The 26,363-nt window shown below is 44.5% G+C and overlaps 1 protein-coding gene across 3 annotated transcripts in view; it reads right to left on the reverse strand.

Moving 5' to 3' along the window:
• The window catches only part of tnrc18 (trinucleotide repeat containing 18), a 50,543-nt gene that overhangs the window by 6,480 nt on the left and 17,700 nt on the right, over positions 1–26,363 (reverse strand). For 2 of the 3 annotated variants that reach the window (XM_080904453.1, XM_080904454.1), the window contains exons 4-26: positions 25,194–25,301; positions 22,987–24,762; positions 20,753–20,840; positions 19,757–19,986; positions 18,524–18,670; positions 17,754–17,938; positions 17,000–17,411; positions 15,820–16,797; positions 15,590–15,735; positions 15,374–15,507; positions 15,124–15,237; positions 14,836–15,016; positions 14,430–14,745; positions 13,569–13,781; positions 10,770–10,934; positions 9,873–10,327; positions 9,328–9,462; positions 2,705–2,846; positions 2,495–2,612; positions 1,748–1,823; positions 1,456–1,612; positions 1,113–1,229; positions 558–710 (exon numbers count right to left, since the gene is read on the reverse strand). In XM_080904453.1, coding sequence (XP_080760579.1) covers positions 558–710; positions 1,113–1,229; positions 1,456–1,612; positions 1,748–1,823; positions 2,495–2,612; positions 2,705–2,846; positions 9,328–9,462; positions 9,873–10,327; positions 10,770–10,934; positions 13,569–13,781; positions 14,430–14,745; positions 14,836–15,016; positions 15,124–15,237; positions 15,374–15,507; positions 15,590–15,735; positions 15,820–16,797; positions 17,000–17,411; positions 17,754–17,938; positions 18,524–18,670; positions 19,757–19,986; positions 20,753–20,840; positions 22,987–24,762; positions 25,194–25,301 — 6,546 coding nt within the window. The remainder of the gene's footprint in view (positions 1–557; positions 711–1,112; positions 1,230–1,455; positions 1,613–1,747; positions 1,824–2,494; positions 2,613–2,704; positions 2,847–9,327; positions 9,463–9,872; positions 10,328–10,769; positions 10,935–13,568; positions 13,782–14,429; positions 14,746–14,835; positions 15,017–15,123; positions 15,238–15,373; positions 15,508–15,589; positions 15,736–15,819; positions 16,798–16,999; positions 17,412–17,753; positions 17,939–18,523; positions 18,671–19,756; positions 19,987–20,752; positions 20,841–22,986; positions 24,763–25,193; positions 25,302–26,363) is intronic. The other variant, XM_080904455.1, reaches the window with a different exon arrangement.

The raw sequence follows: 26,363 nt of genomic DNA on the forward strand, positions 1-26,363 counted from the left end.
CTCCGCATTTGCTGACATTTCCATTGTGTGGCTTCGTGACTTTTGTGGTCTGCAGCTCGTCATGCTGAGCAGAGTAGACAGATCAGCAAGCAAACGTTTCTAAAATGAAAATATTACATCTAAGAACTGCTTACCCAGTCAAAACGTGGCAGCGTCAGCAAATCGGACAAGCGGTGTGCTTTTTATTACAGTTAAAGCTACGGGCTGCTAGCTTCACAGAACAGCACAGCAGCAGTTTCAGTAAATTCATTAAACTGACATCAGAGATGACACACATGGTCAAACTAGAGATGTCTGACACTTCTGAACCTCAAGCTATTTTTGCTGGTTCTGTTGTTTTAAAAACGTGACTCATCGAAAGTGGCCTCTCTCATAAATGCAGAAAGAAACCACACAGAAGTGTTTCTGTTATTATCTCTGATAAACAAAAAGTCTCAAGCATGTAAAAATGTACGCAGAGACATTCAGCTTTGGGAATAAAAGTTTTCTATCAGAGTAAAGCAGAAAGTTGAGGAGTTCGAGACAATGTGATGGTATTAGTACTTTGTTTGGCTCACCTGGTTTGGGTTTGGGTTTGCGACCAGGTTTTCCCTTGATCTTGGGTGTGGTCTCCTCTGGCTTTGCTCCCGCCTCTTTACCCTCTTTGCTGCATTTGCGGACCCTCCTCCTGGAACAGCTGGCCACGAGCAGAGCCGGGGATGGTTCGGCACCTTTACAGAAGAAGACAAGGGTTTAAAGTTTGTGCTTTTCACACTTTTAATAATGAATGCAGGAGATTTCAGGGGGCTGGGGGCTCATGTTGGTTGTCTGCAATGTGCAAACTGGGCTAAGATGTTTAGGATACTGTTATGTATGAGCATACACTCTACTGTCTTCATCCCCTCAGGAAGTGTTGGAAGCACCTTGCTTATTACAAGTTCCCAAAGAGAAACACGGGGATTAGGACTCAGTGATCATTAAATATGTTCAGTTTTTTTAGGGAGCAATGTGCTTCATGGTCCCCGTTTTTCTCACTGCTCCCCTTTACTCCCCCTTCTCATTCTCCAAGACTAATCTGAGTGTCTCTGGTGCTAAACCTTTCACACTGTGTTGTGTGCATATTTCGTGCTCACAGTGGATCTTGTAGTCTGGCGGCAGCAGTCTGATGTGTGAGAGAGGGATGCGGCCCGTGTCGCCATCGTCAAACTCCACCGTGATGAGATCGTCATTCTCATCGATGTCTGAACTTCCTGTTTGGAAGAAACGAAAATGCGCAGGTCAGCAGGAACGATTGTATCTGGTTAGATTAGATTAAAAAGGGCTGATGTAGCATGTTTCGATCTGAAGTCAAGAACAGAATCCAGACCAGTTACGTTTCCTTTACAATCTCCAAGACAGTAACATCCCTACAATGAAAGTGCAGCTCTGCTAAGATCGTTTGCATTTGTTTGTGCTGCTGGCAACAATGTAACTTGCTTATGAATCCTATCATTGAAGTGGTGGCTGTTTGTGCTCTTGTCGCACCGTTGACAACAGTGCCGGGGTAAAGACAGCGGTACTGCTGGCTCCAGTAGGCAGCGATGCGGGTGCCCTCAGGGAGATAGCGCACGGATGGAGGCTTCACATCAATGATCTGTACACACAGAAGTAGGAACTCTTATATGACAAGCTAAAGCATCAAACTATTTCATACTTCCCTTTGCATATGAACACAATACTTTTATTTTTGCTACTCTTTACACCTCACATATTTCACATAGATACTCACAGCCTCCTGGAGTAGTTGTTCCAAGCAGTAGATGTGCGGTCGGTTTCCTCGCTCCCCCTCCACCACCACACTGTATCTGTGGGAAAAGGGGAGTTGGTCAAAAGCTTGGGGTCATCGAGCAAGGGTCATTGCTTTAAACAACACTGTCAGACAGTCTCCTGAGCCACAGCAGCGTTCTTGGTAGTGTGAGTGGTCTCTTTGTCAGAACCAGAGCTTAGGCCATATCTTGATAGAGCTTGAAGTGTAGCAGATAGAGGAACCCACTCTCTTTACTATTGTTTTCACTTTGTGTGAGTGTCATTGTGGCAAAATGTGGTTTTGGTGGTACTTATTTGTAGCAAGAACAACCACAGGGTCAAAAATATCTGTCTAACATAACCATACAGGATCCAAATTAACACAGATGTGAAATTTCATGTCGACAGTGGGAGTGGGTCAAAAACTCATCAGTGAAATGTCATGTTTAATGTTTTCCTTTTTCCATGTTTGTGTGAATGCATGTGTGTGGTTAAAGCAGGGGCTGTCAAACATAAGGCCTGAGGGCAAAAATTGGCCTGGTAAAGATCCCAATTCGGGCCACTGGACGACTTTGGAAAACGTGATGGACAGCATGAACTTTTAGGCTTTTCTTGTGTTTACAACTTTTACTGAGAAAGCTCGCTTCAAACTTTTATGCTAAGCTAAGAAGGTGTTCAAACGTGTCACATGTTTTTCCCTCTACTTACAAGTCTGCTAATGCGTACTCACATGTCAGGGGAGTGTACAGTGTTCACATGTCCTGCGTACAGTAGCTGGTCGTCCATCGGGATCAATACTCTGAGTCCGTCCACCAGAGAGTCCTTATCTAGCACACACTGCACTGGAGCTGAACACAACACCACCCCAAACAGTAATAAATATACATGCTATCATTTTAGCATGTGTGACAATCTGAGGTTCGAGTCTGCGGGCACTGACCGGGAGTCGAGGCACTCTCTGACACACTGCTGCTTCGTGCTGGGAGGAGTTCGTCCTCGCTGAAGCTGCTGTCTTGGTTGTGTTCGAAGTCTTCGTCTGCCGCCATGCTCTCCATCAGCCGGCTCACCGCACCCCTGGAAGGCTGCAACACAAACAAGCAGATTTGAGGGCGCTATGGAGCCGCGGACCAAGATGGCAGCATAAAGTGGTTGCTCCGTGTAACCTGCATTAAAAACCCAGAACAACCCAAAACTAGAAACTTAACTGCTATTGGAAAATGTCAAAAACGACTAATCTCAAGGACTGTGATATTTTCACCCGAAAACGCGGTTCCCAAAAACCAGTTAAAACCGATATTTTGGCAACGCCTGAAAACAGCGAGGGAGCTGCTAGCGCTAGTAGCATGGGTGACCTTAGCACGGTGTTAGCTGAACTTCGGTCGTTGCGCTCCGAGTTTAGTGTATTCGGAACTAAACTGGACAGCATAGATGACCGTATGGGCGAAATGACGAAGTCAGTTGCTGCTTTGGAGACAAACATGATGGAGGTAAAGCAAAATGTTGCTGCAAATGCCACACGACTGGAGGAAGCTGAAAATAGAATAATGTCGGCAGAGGAGCTCCTGGGAAAGAGCGTGGCCGATCTCAGCAATGCCATGAAGCGGATATCCTACCTGGAGGCAAAAACCGACGACCTGGAGAACCGGGGCCGAAGGAAGAACCTGCGGCTATTTGGCCTCCGAGAGGGCGCCGAGGGTCAGCGGCCAATGCTGGAGTTTATAAGGGAGATGTTACCGCGCTGGCTTGAGACCGACAGATCGTTCGTTATTGAGAGGGCTCACCGCACCCTAGCATCTCCAAAGCCAAACCAACACAGAGCTGTCCTTATCCGATTCCTGAACTTCCAAGATCGGGAGTTTGTTTTCCGCTCCACAAAACACAGTAACATCGAGCACGACGGAAACAAACTCTTTTTTTCCCAAGATTTCTCAGCTGAGACCATCCGGCAGCGAACAGAGTTCAACGCGATCAGAAAAGTGTTTGCTGACGAAGGGGTGTTCCGCGGTTTTCAATATAATCCATGCAAGATGAGAATCCTCCACGATGGGAAGATGCGCCTGTTTTCATCTCCAAAGGAGGCCAAGGATTTCCACCGTAGACACACTGGACAGGACTAACTGTAGCGGTGAGCGTTTCACTCCCTGAACTGCAGAATCAGCTGCTCATAACTAATAGACAAGCTGTAAAAATCTGTATTTTCACTCAGTTATGATATTTGGCTTTTTGCTACTCATTGACATGCCATGTTATTGGGCACAGGAAGTTTTATTTTCTTTTTTATAGCTTGAAACTTTTCCATTACGTTTTAATAACGCCACTACAAACGTAATTTTTTGTTTGTTTGTTTTTCCTTTTTCTCTCTTTCTCCCTCTTGAACACAACAATGTTACCTACTTTGGTTAAACTTTTACCTTTTCAAGTGGGATTCTGTAAGTTAAAAAAAGGACACTGCCATGGAATTATTCTAATCTAGTGGCTAGTCTGATATGTTAACACATATGGGTTTGTTATGTTTATGTTATGTTTGAATATGGTGTATGCATGGTTGACGGACACCACTGTTGCTTTAGTTGGGCTGGGTTCTTATAGTTCAGCTATTCCCCTTTGTAGTGGAATAGCACAGCCCCGTAGTTTACTACTCTGAGTAAGGGAAGGGGGGGGGACTTTAAGTGTTATGGGTCAATGCCAGGGTTTTTTTTCTCTATTTGTTTCTCTGTTTTATTTTATTCAAAGTTTACTTGTCACTTTTGTTTACTCAACATCAGCATCACGTGTTGTTATCTTAATATTACAGAATGGAAACTCCAAGTATGGACCAACTAAACACCCGCAATATCTCTGACATAAAAGTCACTAGTTGGAATGTCCGGGGTCTGAGGAAACTACTCAAACTGAAACAGGTTATAAGCAGGATCAAGCAATTGAAATCAAAAATAGTTTTTCTTCAAGAAACACATCTGACAGACTGTGAACTAAAGTCTGTGAGGAACAGATGGCCTGGCCAGGTGATCCACGCATCATACAATAACTATGCGAGAGGTGTAATTATTTTGATTCATAGAAGCATACCATTCCAAATGACGAAAATGATAAAAGACCCTGCTGGTAGGTACGTAATCACTCAGGGTACCATCCTTTCTATTACTTTAAACTTGGTGAGTCTCTATGGCCCAAATGAAAATAAGCCCAAATTTTTTGAAGATCTGTTTCTCACTGTATCTGCTTTGCAAGGACTGTATATAATTGGAGGAGACTTTAACTGTACTCTCAATCCGAGTATGGATCGCTCAACAGGTTCAGATACATATAAAGCACAAACTAGACAACTAATAAATCGATTTATATCAGATATCAACTTGGTAGAAGTATGGAGAGAACAAAATCCTGATAAAATAGAATTCTCCTGTCATTCAAGTATACATAAATCCCGCTCACGTATAGATTACTTTCTTGTCTCAAGAGAACTTTTATCAAGGATCAAACAGTGTCAGTATGATAGCATAGTGATCAGTGATCATGCAGCTATCTCACTGAGTATCCATCTAGGAAAGTTTATCCATAACCCCCCTCACTGGCGGTTTCAAACAAAATGGCTGCAGAATCCTGAATTTGTTAAATTTATAGAGGAGAAAATAGAAAATTACTTTGAGTTAAATACAGATCAAACTTGTGCCTCAGTGAGATGGGAAGGATTCAAAGCATATATTAGAGGTGAAATTCTTAGCTTTACGAGTACAAAGAATAAACAGCAAAGAAAGCGAATGGAAACCCTGGATAAACAGATTAAATCTTTGGAATTAGACTTAAACTTTAGCGACGACTCAACAAAACAAAGTGAGTTGCTACGTCTGAGAACTGAATATAATAAATTATCATCTGATGCTGCAGCAAAAAGTCTAATGTGGCTGAAGAACTCTTATTATGACCAAGGAGAGAAAGCAGGTAGACTTTTGGCATGGAGAATTAAGAAAATACAGAGTGATAGAGCAATTAATAGTATAAAGACCTCTTCAGGGAATGTAACAGTAGATCCATTGGAAATTAATGACAGCTTTAGAGAATTTTATGAAAATTTGTATAAATCAGAATGTGCTCAATCCTCAGAAGAACAGGACATATTCTTAGATCAACTTCAGTTTCAGACACTAACAGAAAACACAAAGCAGGAATTAGACAGACGTCTAACTACTGAAGAGATATCACAGGCTATCAAAAGCATTAATAGTGGTAAAGCACCAGGGCCAGATGGCTTTCCGATTGAATTTTATAAAACTTTCCAAGACAAATTATTAATTCCACTTTTTAATATGTATGAAGAAGCATATCAAAATGAAGCTCTCCCACCCACTCTGAGACAGGCAATGATTACTTTGATACTGAAACCTGGCAAACCCCCTGCAGAGCGTTCATCATTTAGACCAATAAGTTTGATGGGGGTTGACACTAAAATACTTTGTAAAGTTTTAGCAAGGAGATTAGACCCCTATATATCACATTTAGTTCATAATGATCAAAATGGCTTTGTGCCAAAACGTCAAGGGTTTCACAATATAAGAACGGTTCTAAATATAATTCACGAGAAATTTGATGCTAAAGATACAGCATTGTTATCACTTGACGCTCGTCAAGCTTTTGACAGGATAGAGTGGTCATATTTATTTGCTGCTCTCCCAAGATATGGATTTGGAAACAATTTTCTCAAATGGGTTAAACTTTTGTATACAAACCCCAAAGCTAGTGTTTTAACAAATAACATAGTTTCGAACCCTATTACATTGGAGCGTTCCACTCGACAGGGGTGTCCATTATCTCCAATGCTATTTATCTTGGCTATAGAACCCCTGGCAATGACAATTAGAATGAGAACTGACATATTTGGTGTCCAGTTAGGAGATCAGGAGCATAGATTGGCTCTGTATGCTGATGACCTGATAGTGTTTCTGACTAGGCTGTCTGTTAGTATACCAAAATTAATGCAACAAATGGAGTTATTCGGACAATTCTCTGGCTATAACATAAACGACTCAAAATCCTCAATCCTATTTCTGAACAAGGATGAAAGGCTAAATCCTATTATACAAACCCCATTTATTAATGCAAAAGAAGGATTTGTGTATCTTGGAGTTAAAATCACCCCGGACATTGATACCATTGTAGCAACAAACTATGATCCTCTGATTAGTGAAGTGGAGGAATCTCTAAATAAATGGATGACAATGCCCATATCAGTGATTGGCCGTATAAACATGATTAAAATGAATATATTGCCCAAATTTTTATATCTCTTCCAGTCACTTCCTCTGCCTCTTCCAAAAGAATTCTTTGATAAACTAAACGGTATCTTTAATAGATTTATTTGGAATAATAAAAAACCTAGACTAAGACTTCGCTTGTTGTACCTACCATATGAAAGAGGGGGGTTACAACTCCCTAATCTTAGACTGTATTACTGGTCTGCACAACTGCGCTCAGCCATGTTCTACTTTTCCACTGAGACACCCCCGGCCTGGTTACAAATTGAACAAACATCAGTAACAAATCTTCAGTTAAATCTGTATTTATATTCTGCGAGCCCGAGCAATTTAAAAAAAATGACAAATAACCCTTTTTTAAAAAACACAATAGATGTTTGGTATAGGGCCCATCAGTATATGGGAGATAAGTCTTCTATCTCTCGTTTTTCACCTATTTGGGGCAACACATGTTTTAAAGCAGGAAGAGTGGATGGGGGTTTCAAAATCTGGGCAGATAAAGGTGTACAGAGGGTGGCAGATCTTTATAAGGATGGCAACCTTCTTACATTTGATCAGCTATGCCGAATATACTGCATCCCCAAAAAACATTTTTTTAAATATCTACAAGTTAAACATTTCATTATGTCAAAATATAAACGGATTGTATCTGAGCCACCATTATCACACTTGGAGAATGTCATACTTCAAAAGCCAGTGGGCAGAGGTCATATCTCTTCAGTTTATACAGCTCTGTTAACGCATGATGGGGATTCTGCCACTGACAAGTTGGACGCATGGAGGGCTGACATCCAAGAGGAGATACACGAGGTGGACTGGGAAACTGCATGTTTGAAAGCCCAAAGGCAATCAATTAATACAAGGATGAAACTCCTCCAATATAAGTGGTTGATGAGGACTTACATAACCCCAGTCAAACTGAATCGCTGGTCGCCTGTCATCCCAGATAGCTGCAGTAAATGTTTAGACGAGAGGGGCACTCTGCTCCACTGTGTATGGAGCTGTCCAAAATTACAACAGTACTGGAAATTAATCACGCAAACTTTATCTAAGATTGTTGGAGTAAATATACCCGTTGAAGCAAAAATGTGTGTGTTGGGTATATATCCAAAGAACTGTGACTTTAGCACCAGACAGCTAAAGTTAATTGACTTTGGCCTCCTGCAAGCTAGGCGCTTAATATCTTTGTATTGGAAGAAAGTGGATGTACCCTCAAGTCATATGTGGGTGAAGGAGATGGCATCATGTATTGTATTAGAACGACTTACTTATATTGTCAGAGGAAAGGGAGCAGATTTTGAAGAAATATGGTTACCTTTAACTGAGTTTCTGAGACATTATGAAGGGAATTAATTTAGAGGGTGATACTTGGTGCTGAGTTTTGGGTTTCTTTGTGTGTGTGTGGTTTTCTTTTTTTTTTTTTTTTTTTTTTGCTGTTGTTTTCTTTGTTGACCGTTTCTTTGTTTTTGTTGTTTTTATTTTTCGTTCGCGTCCTGTTTGTTTTACCCATGCTGTGCATCGGTTTTGTTTTATTTTATTATTTATTTATTTTTATTATTATTATTATTGTTGTTGTTCCTTTTAATTTATATTTGTTTATTTTGGGGACTATGTTCTTTAATATAAATCTCATGTTAACTGTACTATTATTCTTTGCTTGTTCTGTAATATAAAAGTCAATAAACTTAAAGATCAAAAAAAAAAAAAAAAAAAAAAAAAAAAACAAGCAGATTTGATTAGATTCCCAAAAAACCGTGATGATGTTATTTTCCTTACAATCAAATTATTGTGGAACAAGAGTGATTCCCCCTGCGACACAGTGGCTTTTCTACTTAATGTTGACTTGTGGCACTCCACCAAATCACCAGGCTGACACACCACAAATGAACTTTTCACACACAAACAGTAGCATATTACAACACTTATGCTGTCGAATAAACGATCTCCACCAGCACAAAGAGCCCTGCACACACTTCTGCTTCCTTTTCCAAGGCAAACTCAAGTTTTGTCTGGCGGCAGATGGTGAGAAATACAACACTTTGGCAGAAATCACACAATTAGGTTTACTCTTTCCCCTCAGTAACAAAACAAAAGTGTTAAATCCAACACAAGCTATTAGTTTGTTTCTGAAGACCTTTTGATACTGTACACACACACACACACACACACACACACACACACACACACACACACACGCCAAGCCTCAAAGTACCTTTTGCACTATTAGGTCCAATAACTTTAAAGATCTGGCTTTGTCCTTGTCAGCATAATTAAGTTTGCATCTTTGCAGCAAATTTATCATCATACTGACCTCTCTGGCTTTGGTCTTGGGTTTTGGTTGACTCTTACGTGCCAGGCTGAGGCTCAGCGGTGCAGGGCTGTCTGTGACTGGACTGCACAGAGTGGACGGGCTCACAGGCAGAGGAGAGTCCTTCAGCTTCTTTTTCTGTTTTTACAACACAGTTAAAAACATGCATATGAATAAATTATGTCACCGAGGCTCTGTTGGGCAGAATCACATTGTGTACACACACACACACACACACACACACACACGGAGGGGAGGGGTGCATCCAAGCCGCCTGCAGTCGTCCTTTCTTGTCAGCAACACGCCACAGACAGCAGGGGAGTGCTGCAATGACTGAAGTAAAGGAAACCCTGCTGGCGCTCTGACATACACTCCTAAACACACACACTAGCAAACATTGCAATAGAAAAAAGGATGCGAGGGAGCAGGAGTCTGAACAAGGGGGCGAAAAGATAGTAGAAAAGATGTGGAGTGAGAAGAGAGGGGGAAAAGGTGTGATTTTGCTGTTCAGTCTGAGCCGGTAACAGCTCAGTGACTTCTTGACATACTTTCACCACGTCTTTCCCGTCTCTGCTGGGCTGAGTGGGCTTCGGTCTGGAGACGGCCTTCGGTGTGAGCGGTGGGGCTGAGCTGGTGGAGGAGGACGAGGAGCTCTGACTGGTGGAAGGGGTGGAGGCTGAAACCGTGGCATCGTGGAGAAAAATCCTCTCGCTGCGTCGGCGGTTCCAGCCCTCATCCTCGCTGAAACCTCCGAACCCAGAGCTGCTGGCGAGGTCTAAACTAAATCTCCGGGGTGAGCGAGGCGTAGGGCGTAATTTGGGCAGAGGTTTGCGTTTGACTTGCAGCGCCTCGTCTCGCTTGGTGGGGCTACTCTGGTCAACGCGGCGGGTCGCTGGTGGCAAAAGGGGGAGCTCGGGGGCGGAGCGTTTTCCGTGCAGCAGAGAAGGGAACTTCCTTAACCGCACGTCCGAGCCAGAGTCTGACCACTCGCACTCTGTTGAACCTGTAGGAGGTGAGGAGAGGGTCATATGATGGTAAAAACTCTTCCTATGTATCTCTCGCACATGCATAAAACTAGACTCCTCCCATAAACATCCAGTCATTAACGAACTGAAGTGGTAGATTGCCTGAAATCAATAACTCTGTGAATAGGAGTATTGATCAGTTTGAAACTAATACATAATTCAAGGGTGAATCGTTACACACACCCTTGCTGTGACAATTAGAAATGAATTAAAATTTAACTTTCAATCAATAAGAAAATCCTGAACGAATGCTCAGGTGGTGAATCTGCTCAACCACAAAAAAACCACAATAGAGTTAAAGGCCATCGGGGGAATGTGTGAAATCAGTTTAAGCAGAGTGAACCGGGTCTGTCTGCATTAAAACAAAAGGAGAGAGAAGGCACATCAGTTCACAGCTCATTTGTGTGTAAGATCTTTTACCCAGAGTGCTTTGCCTGCTGCAGTGTTTGCTGTCGTGGTGGAGGCTCAAAGAGGCCGAGCTGACAGGGAGCGCACTCGCCGCAAACCTGGCCAGCAGACCCAGCCCGCTCTCCTCACAACCGGGGTCGTTGTCTGAATCCGACTCTTCCTCGTCCTCGGAGGTTTCTGCATCAGAGAAAAGATTTCCAGCTCAGAGACAAATGTGTTCACGGCAGGAGGTCTGGACCAAAGGTCAGATCGCTTCCTACTGTTGCAGAGAGAGTGCACCACAGAGAGGGCTAATTAACAAAAGAAATAACACCGCTATTGCAGCAGCCCGGATCTTTAACTATGTGTCTACACAAGTACACATAAACACACACACACGTGTAGGCGGGAGAGAAACAACAGTGGAGAGAGAGGAGATCCACTGTCTGAACTGCCGCAGCCCGCCTTTATGTAAAGCTGCACGAGAAAGCAACAGCAAGAAAAATCAACCATAAACATGCATCTGAGCCCCACACACACACACACACACACACCACAGCTGATTTCAGAGGACGTTATATTGACTTACACTGGAAATCTCGTATAACCTTAGCTGTAGCTTGCCTGAACCTAATCCCAACCTAAACCTATCCTGAAAACATCACTTTACTTTCAAATGTATTCATTGCATCATGAGGTCCCATTAAGTAGTTATGTCCCCATAATGTAAGTGGTGAAACAGATTAAGGTCCCCACAAAGTCAGTAAGACCCGCGTGAGCTGACTGGGATATTATTTATTATTGGAAAAATAAAAACACTCAAAAACATCATGGAAATAAAATAAAAGCTGCTCCTCCTCCTCTGACAAGCCAGAAGAGCACACAAAGAGACACACACACTCAGAGTGTAGCATAGTGGCTGTTAGCTGCATGTAGCTGGCAGTTAGCAGTTCATGAACAGAGGGGGTTAGTGTTAACATGGAGGGTGGATACACAGTACATTTAAGAGCTGTAAAATTATTAAAAGGCTATAACTTTGGGATTTAAGTGATGCTAAAGCACAGAACTATAAAAAAAATGTTAGGGAAAGGAAACTCATCACTAGGCTGAAAATCAAGTGGTTCTGGATTTTTGTGTTCAAAGCCTCAGTTCTAAGAAGAATCAGAGGTGACTGTGCTGTCAGGTTTCCCTGGAGCATACCTGCCGGTCACTGCAGGGTTTTTAGGCTTTAACCCCAATTAATTGTACAGTTTACTTTCACTGCAGCTCGAGACAAGAATGAAAACATTTAAAGACTTGTTTCGAGGCTCTAACAGTTACTTTTAGGAACCAAATCTGGTGCACATGTTGTACTGTGAATCCACGGTGCGTTAACAGTAGCAGACAGACGTTAGGACAAGCAGGCACTGAGAGGACAGCCCTGTGAGGCCCCTTATGTGGTTTAATTATCCATGGTTATATCCTCTGTTCCAAACCAACACCAAATGTGTCTCTTTAAACTTTTACAAGCCATCAGTAGACATTAACTTGGTAGGTGGGGGTAACCATGGCTACCGCTAGAGCTCCAAATTGTGTGAACAATAAAAAACAAACAAAAAAAAAAACAAACCCCTCCCCCCCAAAAAGTTAATATTCTCTGTAGGCATTTCAATTTCAGCATAGTCCATGTTAGTCAATAATAAAATTGAGGGAGGGGCACATCCTACTTACAGAGCAGGTGACAGGGGTGTGGCCTCAGACAGGGTGGGGCAGGGCAGCGCAGCGGCGAGAGCCTAGCCGTAACGTAGCCTGGCCTTAGCCCAGTATAGCTTAAGCAAAGCTTTAGCCACAGCGCAGAATGGCCATGGCGCGGTAGTGTAGGCTCAAGGCTGCGCTAGTCCTCGCCAAGCTTCTGTAATGTCGCAGTAGCAGCAGCACAAGCACATGGAACAGGCTGAGACACTTAAAAGCATCATGAGTAGGGCAGGAAGGGGATGGGGGTGGGGGTCAAAGGTGAGAGGACAGAGCAAGGTGTCGGAGACAGCAACGTAAAGGGAAAAGGGTTATTTGAAGGTTTAGTAGACACACAGGAGGAGCTCTATTGTCCAAATATCCCAAAATCACTCTTGGGTCATTTTTCCCCCAAAAACGTCAAACACCAGGCCACATGCTCAAGAAGCGTTAGTCTAAAAACAAAAGTGAAGCACGACAACTAACACTAGCATTACACATCTATTTTATGACCGTTTAAAAGCGCAGCAAGGAAATTATCTGTCCAAACAGACTGGGCTCTGTGTGCTCTGAATTCATCTTCTAGCTTTCCAAGTGTGAACCCTTAAGCAGAACAGCCATTTTCCAGCTATCCACAGGGATATTTGACGAACAAAGCACTTCAAAGGATGTGTGAGGTGCACTTGGGCAGCTGGACGTACTGACAGAGACGGACAGACAGATGAAGCAGACACAAGGACCACGGCGCTTTGCATTCTGTAGCAATCAAATCAACACCTTTAATAAAGCTTATAGATGTCAAACTGCAATACAATTTTATGAGGGGGCGAAAAATTCACAATTCACAAAATGTTCAATGTACAAATGCTACAAAACAGTTTGCAATCCAGGCATTAAAAAACACCGTAGAAATAAGTAAACATTTGTTTTAAAAAAATATGGCAACTCTGCAGAGAGGCCAGCAGCGAGAGAGGTAGAGATCGTCAAGCAAAAGCACAGTCTTAATAAAAAAACCCAAAAAAAGCTGCCTTAGTGAAGACCAAACTAAGACACAAGCTCTAAGACACAGTGATGTCTGACTCGACAGCAAGCGGCGAATAGCTCTAAGATTTGGTCAGTAACCTTGGTCGAAGGAGTCGTCAGAGGAGCTGAGGCCCGCTTCCTCCAGCAGTAGGGATAAGTGCTTGTGTTTCTTCTTCAGAGATTTCTCACTGGATAGCAGGGATGTCGGCGATGAAGTAGACCGCCTCTTCCTGGGCAGGCTGCCGTGGGAGCGCGTCCCTGAGAGAGGGGGCCAGCCCCCTCGAGCAGAAGTGTGCTCCTCTGAATCGGAGTCTGGTGTGGAGAGAGTGCGGTTAATCATTCATGAGGTCATGAGGATGGAAACAAAGACTCAGACACAAAGAGAGTTTCCGCTTGGTTTCAATATCACAGCCTCACAGAGATTAATGTTTTATTTTCTAAACTAATGCAGCAAAGCCCAGCATATCTGGAACTAGTCAGCCGCAGATAATCTAACTTTCTACACCATCTAACCAACGAGCATGTGTCAAGAAAATGGGGGAAAATGCAAGAAAGCAAATCATTGCCAGACAAAAAAAAAGACAAGATTAGTGAGTGACCAAGCAGGTCACCCAGAAACTGATCCACATGTGTACCTTTAAATTGCTCTCAGTGGTTCTGATGCACTTTATCTGTGGAAGTCTTGCACATGCAAATCTAATTCCCACCACTTCAGACCCAACTCCCATCTCTACAGCACTTTTCTGTGTGCTGAAGCCAGTGACTGACAAATGTAAAATGACGTAAGTGGCATAAAACATGAGTATGTGCTGCACTTTTAATTTTCCAAGTCTAACCATGAATTATATAAAAAGTGACACTGTATCAGCATTAGCTAAAAGTAGGTCACTCTATAACTCAGGCTGTGTTGACAGTTGGGGAAAAGACACATGAAGCTACTTTTTGTCTCCAGGTACTCACTGTTAGAGCAGCTGCTGAGCTCTGATCTCATGGGAGAGAACAAAGCTGTCTTCTTCTGACCTTTCACTTTCCGGGCAGCGTCTGAAGCAGAAGCCTCGGAAGCCATCTTGTGTTTTCCTGCTTTGACCGAGGAGTGGATTCCTCTCTCCTTGAGTCGACTTTCCACAGACTTGCTCTTCGACTTCTCCGATTTCGTGCTGGAGGTGAATTTGCGTGATGCGCCGAGAGAGCCGAGCTGCGAGAGAGAGAGCGCTCTGTCGAGGTCTGACGCCAGCTGCTCCTGCTCACATAGGAGGCCGCGCTTTGCCTTTAGCACCTAAGACCATCACCATAGACTCATCATTAATTATACGAGACCAGTCTCATTACCCTACTGCCAAAAAAAATACACTTCCAGGTAGCCTACCTCCAGCGGATGACTGGTAGATGGCTCCGTGTCATTCCAGCTCTTCTTCTTTTTCTTCTTTTTCACTTTCAAGCCTCCACTTCCTGCCTCTGTCTCCTCTTCTTCTCTGGACACCCGGAACTTCTTCCTTTGTCCTTCCCCTGCTTCAGAATCCTCCGAGTATTGCACCGCCCTACCCACCCTGGGACAGAAATATCCACCTTTGCTGAATATGCATATAGAAAAGCATGCATAAAGGAGAACAAACGGCAAAAGCCAGCAGCAGATTACATTTGTGGGTTCACTCACTTTCCAGGCCTGCTGTCCAGTTTGGTAGGTGTGGCCAAGTGTTTCCTCTTTCTAGGTCGCCCCCTACCCCGTCTGGTCAGACTGCGCCTCTCATCTTCCTGCAGCTGGCGCTCACTGACACAACAAAACAATTTTAAGCGTGTGTTAGTCCAGGAGCGGAGGCATGGAAGCATTTTTCGCACTTTTGTGATTATTTCGCGTAGTAGTGACTCTTACAGCAAGTGTGCAAGCAGTGTTAAAAAAAAATTACCGCTTGTCTCTGCGTCTCTGGAGCTTGCTGAGCTCTCTCTGCTTCTCTTTATAAGTCTTCTGCAGCTCAGCCAAGCGGACACGGAGTTCCACTTCCATTGTGTCCAACACATCCAGAGGCAGTTTACTGTACAGCTGCAAAAAGAGGCAACGAGGTGAGAAACATTTCCTAAACCGGCTCATTTTCAATTGTGGGCCACACGTTTCTTGATCTTACCGGCTCCTCTTTCCTCTGCCGCCAGCTGTACTTCTTGTTGGGGTCCAGCGTTCTGGGCAGATCAATGTGGGATTGTTTCTCTATGGCCTCCAGAAGGATTTGTTTGCTTGCTTCAAGAAGACAGTCTAGACCCTCTAATGTCACATCTGGATGGGATGCAGAAAAAACTAAAATTAGAGGAGTTCATAAATATAAATAGCTGTTTATTACATCTGTTAGAAACTGCTTACCTTGCTCCTTATGGCTGTTTTCTAACTCTTGCTGAGCCATTTGGCTAAGCAGGGCCATCCCCTCCAGCGCCACCATCTCCATAGGTCCTGCAGTGCTGCAGCTTTCAATCTGTGGTATGAGTGTTGGGGCAGGTGGGGTGATGGATAGAGGATGGACGATCTCACTAGCTGTCAATAAGGCGAGCATCCCTGCCATGGGATCTTCTGAACTGATGACAAGTGGAAGTGGAGAGGTAGGGGCAGGAAGTGGATAGAGAGGAGGATCAACCAGACTTTCTTTTGGACTCGGAGCATCCAAGATGACTGGACTGTCTGGCTGTTCCTGTTCACATGAAGCGCTGGTGGTTTGATCTAGTGATGCACATGTCTGAGACAGTTCTTGTCTGTCTGAATCTGTGCTGATGCACTCTGCATAATGTGTTTGGTCTGGATCCTTTATGACCTTGGATTTAGGTTCAGCTTCTGTGAGTGTAGGAGGCTCAGAATATGCTGTCAGACATGAGTAAGCTGAAACTTCTATTTTGATTTGACCTTCTTCCTTCTCTTCCTCCCTGATTTCCAGCCCTCTGGCTCGTTGTGGTGGAGGACTAGGGACATGCAGAGGTAACGGTTGAGGCTGTGGCTTCGGGGGTTCCCTGTCGTCTTCATTGTCCTGGGTGACTTGGGCAGGACTACAGCTTTGCTGAAGAGGTCCGAGTGGCTCTGGTGTTATGTCAAGCTTTCCCTGCTCCACATCAGGTTCCTGTTTGAGGAAAGATGCCGACTTTGACTGCTCTAGCTTTTGAGGCATGATATCTGTGTCCAAAAGCCTTGAATGGAGATGGGCTGAGGGCAAAGGGGCAGCTAAAGCAGGAGAGCAGACACGACGGGGTGGGACAGCTTCTGCATTTTCCCCTGTGGGTGTTGGGATGTGATAAGGAGGAAAAGGTGAGCCAAATGGGGCCGTGATGGACTGGTAAGGATAACCTGGAGGGAGATCTGTCACAAAGGCAAACAAAAATATAAGTTAGAACTGCAAATTTGTCTGATATCAGGAGGTAGGTCTGATTAATTCATTGCTTAAGACACTTTATGTTTGGACTACCGTGAAATAAAAGTCTTATGTATCCACTCTAGCTGACATGATGATGAAAAGCAAAGATGGCTGCATTATACACTTGTTAGGTTGCTCCAGACTCACCGGCGTACATGCTTTGAAAGGGTGCAGAGGTCGGTTTCTGCCCCTCTCTCTGTTCCCTCTGTCCCACCTCCCCCTCTTCAGACATCTCTTGTTTAGGCCGCCGTGGCGAGGAAGGGGGGGGAGACGCTGAACGGGGTGAAGGCGGGTGAGGCAGGGGCTTCGGCGGAGACAGTACTCTCTGCCCACCTTCCTCTGACTTCAGTGTGATCACTGGAGAGGGGAGCCGAGGCAGCGGGGTTAGGGACGATGTCGACGGGGTTGGAGATCGAGAGGAAGGAGGAGGTTTGCGGGGATGCAGCACCGGTGAGGGAGACGGGGATGAAATTGAGGAGGGTCTGGGCTTTGAGTCAGTGTTACGCTTGTCTGCTTTGTCTTCCATCTCTGGCCGGTGCTCACTGGCCTTTAGGCGCTCCTACAACACAGGAGAGGAGATATTTCTGACAGACGCACGCACCGTGTGTGTATGATGTGACAGACTCAGGATATGAATTGTGGGATGTGCTTTGTTTAGACTTTCCTGGCTGTATTCTTTTGCAGCTGCAGGATATGGCTGTTTACTGATCTTTACTTTTTGGAAGCGCAATCAAAGCAGGGAACTAAAACCCTACTGCAAGCCAATCTAATATTGTTTTGCTGTGTTTATGCCTTTATGTCTACATACAGCTGGATTGTACAATGTGTAATATTCATGGAAATGTCTTTAAATATGGTGTTTGTTGACATGAAGGTGCTTAACAGCACAAAGTTCACTCACAGCTATCTGTGCATTCCTCTGTAGCTCCAGGACCTGCGCTGTGTGCTGCTGAATCATGAGTAGCTCGTGTTGTCGGAGGATTTGCTGTTGAGAGAGGAGCTGCAGCTGGGCCGCATGCTGCAAAGTGCTGGTTGTACCGTACACACCCGACCACACTGGGGCTCCACGCTCCAGTACATCACCACCTGCAGAACAGCAGCCAGAGCCATGAGGAGAAAGTAAAATTAAATGTCCATTCAAAGTTTCTGCTTTTTACAAAGCAGTTTTTTCCCCATTTACAAAAAGATTTTTTTGGATATTCTTAATTTGATAAAGAATTATTGGAACTTGGGTTTGTTTACTACTGTGATACTCCACGTCCTTTTTGTAGCTTTTGGGCACTGAGGAAACCAGCTGATGTAGTTTTAATATAAAAACTGTTGCCTTGTTGCATTGCTATAACTACCCCATGCACATTAGGTGTTACTCAACTGTAAAGGAAAACGACTGAAACTGAGTTGAGTATGTACAAGGGGAAAAGAAGTACAATGCACTGCTACAGGATCACAGATACAGGGTTTAGGGTGGCTTATGGTCAAAGAATAGCCTCAGCTGATGGCAATTTATAAAATGAAGCCAGAGAAACATGAGTGATTTTCCATTTTCATTTGTTTACAGAAAGTACAAACAGTAACATCTATCTGTATAAAAGTGGTACTCCTTTGTTTTCGCTCGAGCAAGGCGGAAGCCAACTTGCACTGACACTTTTACAAAGACAACAGCTTTCCTACCATAGTGTGGCAGGTGTTCGGATTGGATGACGATTAGCTGTCCAGACTGCGGATCTCTGGCAAACTGGTAGGGAGGGGGCATCGAGCCTGGCAGAGAGGGTGGGTAGCCTGGGGGGAGGGTCTGGTGGAGTGAAGAGGGACCCAGGCCTGAATAGGAGGGGGGGAGAATAAAAGGGTGAAAAAAAATGGAGGCAGAAGTGCGAAAAACGTCAGATGAAAAGAAGAGAAAGTCAACAGAAGCCAAACTGAATCCAACATTTACCCAGTGCTATTCTTCATTCAGTATTTATACTTGCAGTGAAAGCATAATGGAATCACATGTGGGAGCGTGCACTGAATTTAGCTGCTTGAGAGAGTATTTTGTTTTTGGGGGTTTTTTGTCCTCCGTGTCTAGACAGAGAAGGCCCTTTGGGAGCTTTGCATGACCATGTGTCTCAGTGTTGCATGTTTTTAAACCTTACATGCTTATGCAAGCATACACGTGAGTGAGTGAGTTTGCATCTCTGTGCTGTTATTTCTGGACAGTGTGCGTTGGAAGAAGGAGGTCTGGAATGTCCTGGAGAGACCAGGAATGTCTGCGGCACTTGACTCAACGGGGCTGCTGCTGATTGAACCGCTCGACGGACAGACAACACCAATCAGGAAAAGCCACGTGTGAAAAGCTAGACAAAGCATGTGTGCTCTACGTTTAGCACCAGGTGTTATAACGCTGACAGACAGTAAGATAGAAATGATTCTGAAAGTGCAAAAGCATACAGAGTTAAAACCGCTAATTCCTTTAACGGCGTGCTGTGCTATCTGTCCCACATCTGGGTGTCTCCTTCAGTGCTCAAGGAGCTTATTTAAAACTCCAACATGTAAGGTTTCCATCAAACAAAGCGACTGTAACACACGTAACATGTGTTTACCACTTTGTTTTTAATGCAAACAATAAGTAAACTAGGGCTTTCTGTATGATTACTTCCAAATAATCCGTTAAATAATTGTTTACTCTAAACAAATAAATAAATGTTGAAACAACAGTCAAAATAAAAGCAGCACAATCAACAATGTGTCTTTATTAATTTTCTGCAGCTTGAATAAAAGATTCATTATTTCAGCTTTTGTTGACTTTTCTCTTGACATAAAGCACAAAATTATTAAAATCGCCAGTTACACAACTGAGTTCCTCAACGATGTTACGAGGGGTTTGAGGAAAAATCTAAAGTGTGAGACAAAAGCACATCTACATACTGTATGGAGAGCCAGAGAGCCAGACTGGGGGAGCTCCAGACCGGGGTATCCACGAGTGAGAGGTCAAAGTTGAGGGGTCAGGAGGCCATCGTCCTGCCCCTGCCAGAGCGGCCCCTCCAGTGACCACAAGGTTTGGGGTCATGAGGCTGGATGTCATCATACTGGGTGTCAAGCCGCTAGATAGTGGGGCAGGGTGCATCTGAGTAAACTCTGCAAGTTCCTTGGACTCTCTAAAAGGAAACAAAATCCGTTTAATAAAGGGACAACCCCTGAGAAATGAAGGCAGAGTGGAAATGCCAAAAACTTCAGTTTCAAGGACAGCTCCAAAAGAGTCAATCCCAGTGGACTCCCATAATGCATTCGACTTTACAGCAGAAAGAAACCAGTTTACAGTGTGCTACATAAACATTTTTAACCACGTTCATAACAACGGTACACAGTAAGATTTTGATTTTGTTCAGGCTTAAAATTTTGCATTAACAGGAACATGACTTCTTTGACAGACAGGTGGATGCAAACTGGCTACCTGCTCTGTGCTGTATCAGCGAATCTGAGTGGCTGAACTGGACCTCTTCACTAGCATTTTTACTGGAATTAAATCTGTGCTCCAGTTTTGGTGAGTAAAAATTCTAGTCCCTTATTTGTTCCTTCACAGGAATTAGCAGGAGTCTGTGTCGACTGTTCGGGATACAGCTCGTTAGCTGAGCTTGCTCATAAGTTTGAACTCTGCACTGCAAATATGGTCACATGTAGCACCAAACTCACAAAGTGGTGAAAACCACAGAGTTTAAGTCACAAAGCAACAGGTGACACAGTTGATTCTTCCACCCTTTATATACAGGCTACGATTTTAATTTAATATTGTTTAAAGAAGAGACCTGCAGGTGGCCCAATAGACTTGTTTAAACATGATTCATGACTAATGAGTAACTGGGTTACTAACAATAAAAAAAAATAATAAAATAAAAAAAATCAATAGCTGAATTACTTCCCCACCTGAGCACTTTCTCCTGCTCACGTTCGAGCCGGCCAGCCAGCAGTCTGTCATTGTGGTGGCGAGCACGGTCCTCTCCACGTTCTTCATCTACACATTCAGGAAGACGGGAAGAGAGAAAAGGATTCATCATCACATTTTCTTCGATACTACACCATAGAAGAAAATATGATGGGCTATAACAGCCATATTATGCTACCTGCTACAGTGCACTCTACTATTGGACATCTCTCTGGTCTATAGTAGGGATGAAAAAGGAAACTCTGGCAGGTTATAAAGTTGAGCACGATGGGTGACAACAGAGAACAGAAGGGGAAAAATACAAGGTGACAGCGACTAAAGGTGGCACAGCATGTCATAATGAGCAGAGAGGCTACAAAAAAAATCATTATGTTAAGCTTCATTCTCCAAACAGAGTGTGTGTGCACACAAACTGTACAAACACACACAGAAATGGAGCGACGGCTCTCACTCCAGCTGCCAGCTCGCATCAATTATTAGTCTAGTGCCGCAGGAGACACGTGAACCTGCCATCGCTGCCTTACTACTGCATACACAGGGCCTTAAACCCATCCTGCTTACTATGAGAGCCAACGGCAAAAGACTGAGGAGGAAGAAAAGAGGAGGAAGGGGAGCAGCACTCAAGCGGGCAACCCAAAATAAACATGAGGGTCTCCTCCTCTCTCCCATTAACCCTTTTCCATCTCATCAACGCTGACTGAGGGTCCCCAAGCAGCAGAAGGTTTTATACATGTGTGCCAAACCTTTCAGTCATGAGAGAGAGTGTGTGTGTGTGTGTGTGTGTGTGTGTGTGTGTGTGTGTGTGTGTGTGTGGCCTATAAAAGGACAAGAGACTTTAACAATCCCTGACATGCTCCACAGGAAAGGGTTCTACACTGTTACCAAGGTTACAAGGAGCCGGCCCCACATGCTATCCTTTCTGTATCAGGGATAAATACTGCGTGCCCCCTCTTCTTCCCCCACATTCCTCATTGCTGTGCTTCCATCTGTCTCATACTCTTCTTACTTTCCTGACACACTTTTCTCCTCCGGTCCATCAACCTATTGATAGATGGTCTCTCCTATCATTAGACCACTTCGTGCTTCCTTCCATTTACACATCCATCTATTTCCAGTGTAATTCTTCTGCTGTTTATTTAGAGCTCCTCCTAGCATGAGGGACTGAGGCTATTAGCAAATCAATCTGCTCAAGGAAGGAAATGACTAACTCCCCCCCCCCTCCAATCGCAAACAGGGATGCACTGCATGTGCATCTACAGTAGCTCATAAATACACACAATTCCTAATATACACACAGTCACTCAAGACTGATCCATTGCTTAGCAACGCAGCCATGGTCTTATTGTAATTCAAGGCTTGTTTGTAGCTTTTAGCTGCGCTCTGTAATGACATGTTTAATGCAGAGGGGGGGAACGAGTGGAGAAAGAGTAGAGGGCCCAGAGGTGGGACAAGGGGGGAGTACCTCTACAAAACCCTTTTCTGAAAGGAAAGAAGGGTGGGGAGGCAGAGAGATATTCAACTCAATGAAAAGAGCAAGAGAGAGAGTGAGGCCGAGCTGTGGGAAGATAGAAAGAGCTCAATGACACACGGTGCTGAGAAAGAAACAGAAACAAGGAGATGGAGCGGGAGCACTGGAGCTGAATGACCTTGACGTCCAAGAATGGAGTGTAATATGGCAGGAATTGCAATGCAGCCAGCAGAGAGCCATTCAACAAAATACACCCTATGACATAATTAGTCAAATTGTGGGGGGGGGGGGGGGGGGGGGGGAGTTGTTTTTAACCATTCAAATCATGTTGCACGCATGAACACCTCAGTGTCAAACAGGGGGCTGAGGAAATATGACTTTGAGGCGGGAGAAAATGAATCGTCTATTATTCATAGAAACCAAAATGAGGAATCATTTGCTCTTGGTTCATTTAACTGAAGGGATCTGTGTTCCCTGCAGAACAATTCAGAGAGAAGCCACAGTGGAGAGTTGAAAGCACAAGCACAAGCAAATACATTTGAACAATGTTCTAAGTACGCTTGATTTAACTTGCCAGTAACTTTAAAATATTGTGTTATCAGTTCAGTGAATGTGACTCCTGGAAGTATTTTAAAACCCACACTGAGTGCAATTTGCACTCAGATTTGTACGTCTATCAGTCACCAGGAAAAGAAAAAAAGAAAAAAAAAGGAGTTTTTAGCTGAAGAAGACCAAAGAAGTACTGACCTTTAATAGCGGTTTGCAGCAGGGGTCTCTGTGTGTCTGAGCTCCCACTCGTCTGTTTACTGGTGGCCCCGCTGTCTCTCTGCCGAGCCACAGCAACAGCAATCCCAACCGGAGGGTGGCGCACCTCGCCCTCACCTTCCCGACCAAAGGAGCGGGCACTGTCGGGTCGCTCCTGTTCTCTCTTCAGCTGAGGCATCCTTAATGCTCCTGAACCACCGGAGCCAACTGCTATCCTATCCCTCTCCCTTTCTCGCTCTCTCTCTTTCTCCCTCTCCTTTTCCCTCTCGATTTCCATCCCAATGTTCCCCAATCCACCAAAGGGCCCTCTGCCGTCCGTGATGTTCCTGGAGGAACCAGGGCCATCAGCAGCAAAGTTTCCACTGTATTTGATCAGGCTCTGCATGGCCGAAACCTCTTTAGAATCCGAACCCAATCCCCCACCACGCTCTCCACCGCTGGAACCCCCTGGTCGGTAGAGTGCCGATGGGTCCAGGTAGCGTCTCTGACTACCCTCTTCGCTTGCACGCCCGTGTCCGTGCTGGGAGGAGTGTGTTTGGGGGGAATGGCTGTGGGTCGATTGTGTGTTGCTGTTGTGTCGATGGGATGTGTGAGGGGACTGTGACATTCGCGTGTGTGTCTGCTGGCTGTGGGGAGAAGAAAGCGTGTGTTGGGCTGCCAGAGCAGCCATGTGACTTGTAGCGTATTTGGTCACCGGACTGATAGGATTCCACTTGGGCTCTGCCGCAGATCGCTCTATGCCTAATCTGTTTGAGTGTTTAGAGATGTCCCTGGTTTCTGGGCTGAACCTTGATTGGATGGAGGAGAGGGATGTGTCCTGGCTTCGTTTACCAACGGAACCATTGGAACAAATCACAGAACCTTCCTCTCTTTGATTGCTTAAATCGCCTGAGTGGGAGAGCCGAGGATGCTCCATGAGGATCTTCTCATGAAACCTGTAGCTCTCCCTCTCTCTGTCCCGTTCATGCTCCACGTCTCTGTCACGCTCCCGTTCTCTGTCTCTGTGTTTGTTGTCACGCGCTTGTGATGCTATCTGGATCGGCCCCGGCTGCTCATCATAAACCTCCACAGAAGGCACATACGTAGGTGCGCTTATGCGTTGCTCCCTGACAGACTCTCTGGTTGTGGAAAGGTGGGGTGCTCCAGCTGCTGAGGACTGGAGAGCAGGAGGAAGGACATAGGATATGTGGAGGGTTCCAGCTGACGTGGCTACAGAGTCATTCCTCCTATGTCTCTCTGAATGAGGGTTTGAGTTATTCGCATTAGAGTTATGGTGGAGTCGAGAGCCGCTATCCTCGTCCCGACTCCCTCTGTCTGGTTCTGGTCCATGAAACCTGCCTGTTCCTCCACCCCCACCAGGAGGGAAGGAGGTCTGTGGAGATGACAGCCTGGATCTGGGCTCCACTGTGGAAGGCTGGGAGTGTGACTTTTGCTGGTGTAGATGGAAGGACCAACCATCTCTGTCTCTTTCTGCGTCCCGGTCCTTTTCCTTCTCTCGTTCCCGTTCCCTGCCTACCCTGCGGTCCTCCTCACCTCTCCCGTCCTGTGTCAAGTCCACCACGCTCTGCGGCCGCTGCTCCTCTCTTGAACGTTCCCGCTCCCTTTCCCTGTCTCTATCCCTCTCTCCCCGATAAGACCTTTCCCTCACCCCTTCCCGGGATGTCCTCTGTGGGGGTGTGGAGCTGGACGGGGTATTGGAGGCAGCAGACGGGGGGTGGAGAGGTGACTGCCTCAGGGAGGATGGCAGGTAATATCCCTCTAGAAACACAACATAACACACAAGTCAGACAACACAAACAACCACACAGCATGCTGACAGATGATGAAACAGATGATGAAGGCAGAGTACAGCAGCATCCTGCAGCACTCAAGCAGAGGTGAAAAATAATAATAAATATTTATGTGTCAACTTGCCAAGAAAACGTAACAATGCAACAGGCTTATAGTAGATCGGCAACAGCCGAATGACAGAAGAGACATACATTATAGTGTGAAAATGACAAAGGAATCAGGGCTAAATCTGGTGTTGTATTTCTGGCCAGGGCCCACAACTAAATAGGCTTTCACACTATAATAAAAAGGTTTAGCACAAAACCTACTGCTGCTGATGTATCACAGGATAAGGCAGAATATGTACAATAAATTCAGGCAACTGGTCTTTGTAAATGTTGTCGGCGACAGATACTGACCTTTATGAGAATCATAGAGAGGGTGCTGGGAGAGCGAGGGAGGCTCAAGGTGCCCCAGGTGCCCCAGGTAAGGGCTGGAGTACAGGCTGCTTGGAAGAGGGGGGTAGCCTGAAGACACAGAATGCAGGTTATAGAAATGATACTGAAAACACCAGAAAAGTTCAGTTAATTAGTGTATAAATATAAAAGGTAATTTTGTTAGCTTATCCTCTGAACGTCAGTCCTGTTGACTCATGCTGATATTTATCTGTTGTGTCACTTCCACTTTGCACCGGCTAAATGTTCAGTAATGGCATTTATCTTCTTTACAATGAAGATTTTTAGGGTCAATGATTGGCCAAATTCTCATTCTAACCCATCAGGTAGAAATTTCTCAACACTTACATGCTGACTGCTCTGATTAGTCAACTTTGAATCTATTAGTTGACCTGGAGATAATCAGTCTTTGACTGTTTGATAATTCGTTAACAGTTACAGTCATTTTATTGTAAAATCTGAGACCTTTGGGTTTTGGACTGTCGCCCTGGACTCTGAGACGTTACAGTCAGCTGGTCTGAAGCAATACCATGTATGAGGAAATCACAAGGAGGCATTTCAGATCATTACATCATTCTTTCTTCCTCTTAGTCATGCATTCAATGACTCTTGCTTTGATGTTTAAACATTTCAGACTGTTTAAACTGGTGTTTGTTTAACTTGTAATGATTGAGTTACTGTGTAATGAGAGCAGTTTCTACAATTTTATCCACTTAACTTATAATCAGTAATCAGCTGACATAAGGACTGGAGATACCTTCGTTTTCTAATGCTCCAACTTTTCAAAGTGATTCCTTTAATATCTGCTGACTTTTAGAGAAAATGAAATCAGAACGTACACATGAGAGGGTGAAATTCAACTACACGTGCGTGTATTTATTTGGACACTCAGTTAAGTGGCTGATCAGTTTTCTTTTTGTCCACTGAATTAAATAATCAACTTCAGCTCCAAGAGATTTAACCACACTATCAATTGTGACTCAGTTTCTTTTTTTTCTTTATAAAACATTTACAGCTGACCTCATGTCACAAATCACTGTTTGTGGGTCAGCCTGGGTTGCTGGGCAAGAGTCTCCCGACAGCCAACTGCTGCTCTCAGAGACCAGATCTTAATATAGACAAAGGTTTGTGTTT

Source organism: Rhamphochromis sp. 'chilingali' (genome assembly GCF_963969265.1).
Source record: "Rhamphochromis sp. 'chilingali' genome assembly, chromosome: 15".
Lineage (NCBI taxonomy): Eukaryota > Metazoa > Chordata > Actinopteri > Cichliformes > Cichlidae > Rhamphochromis > Rhamphochromis sp. 'chilingali'.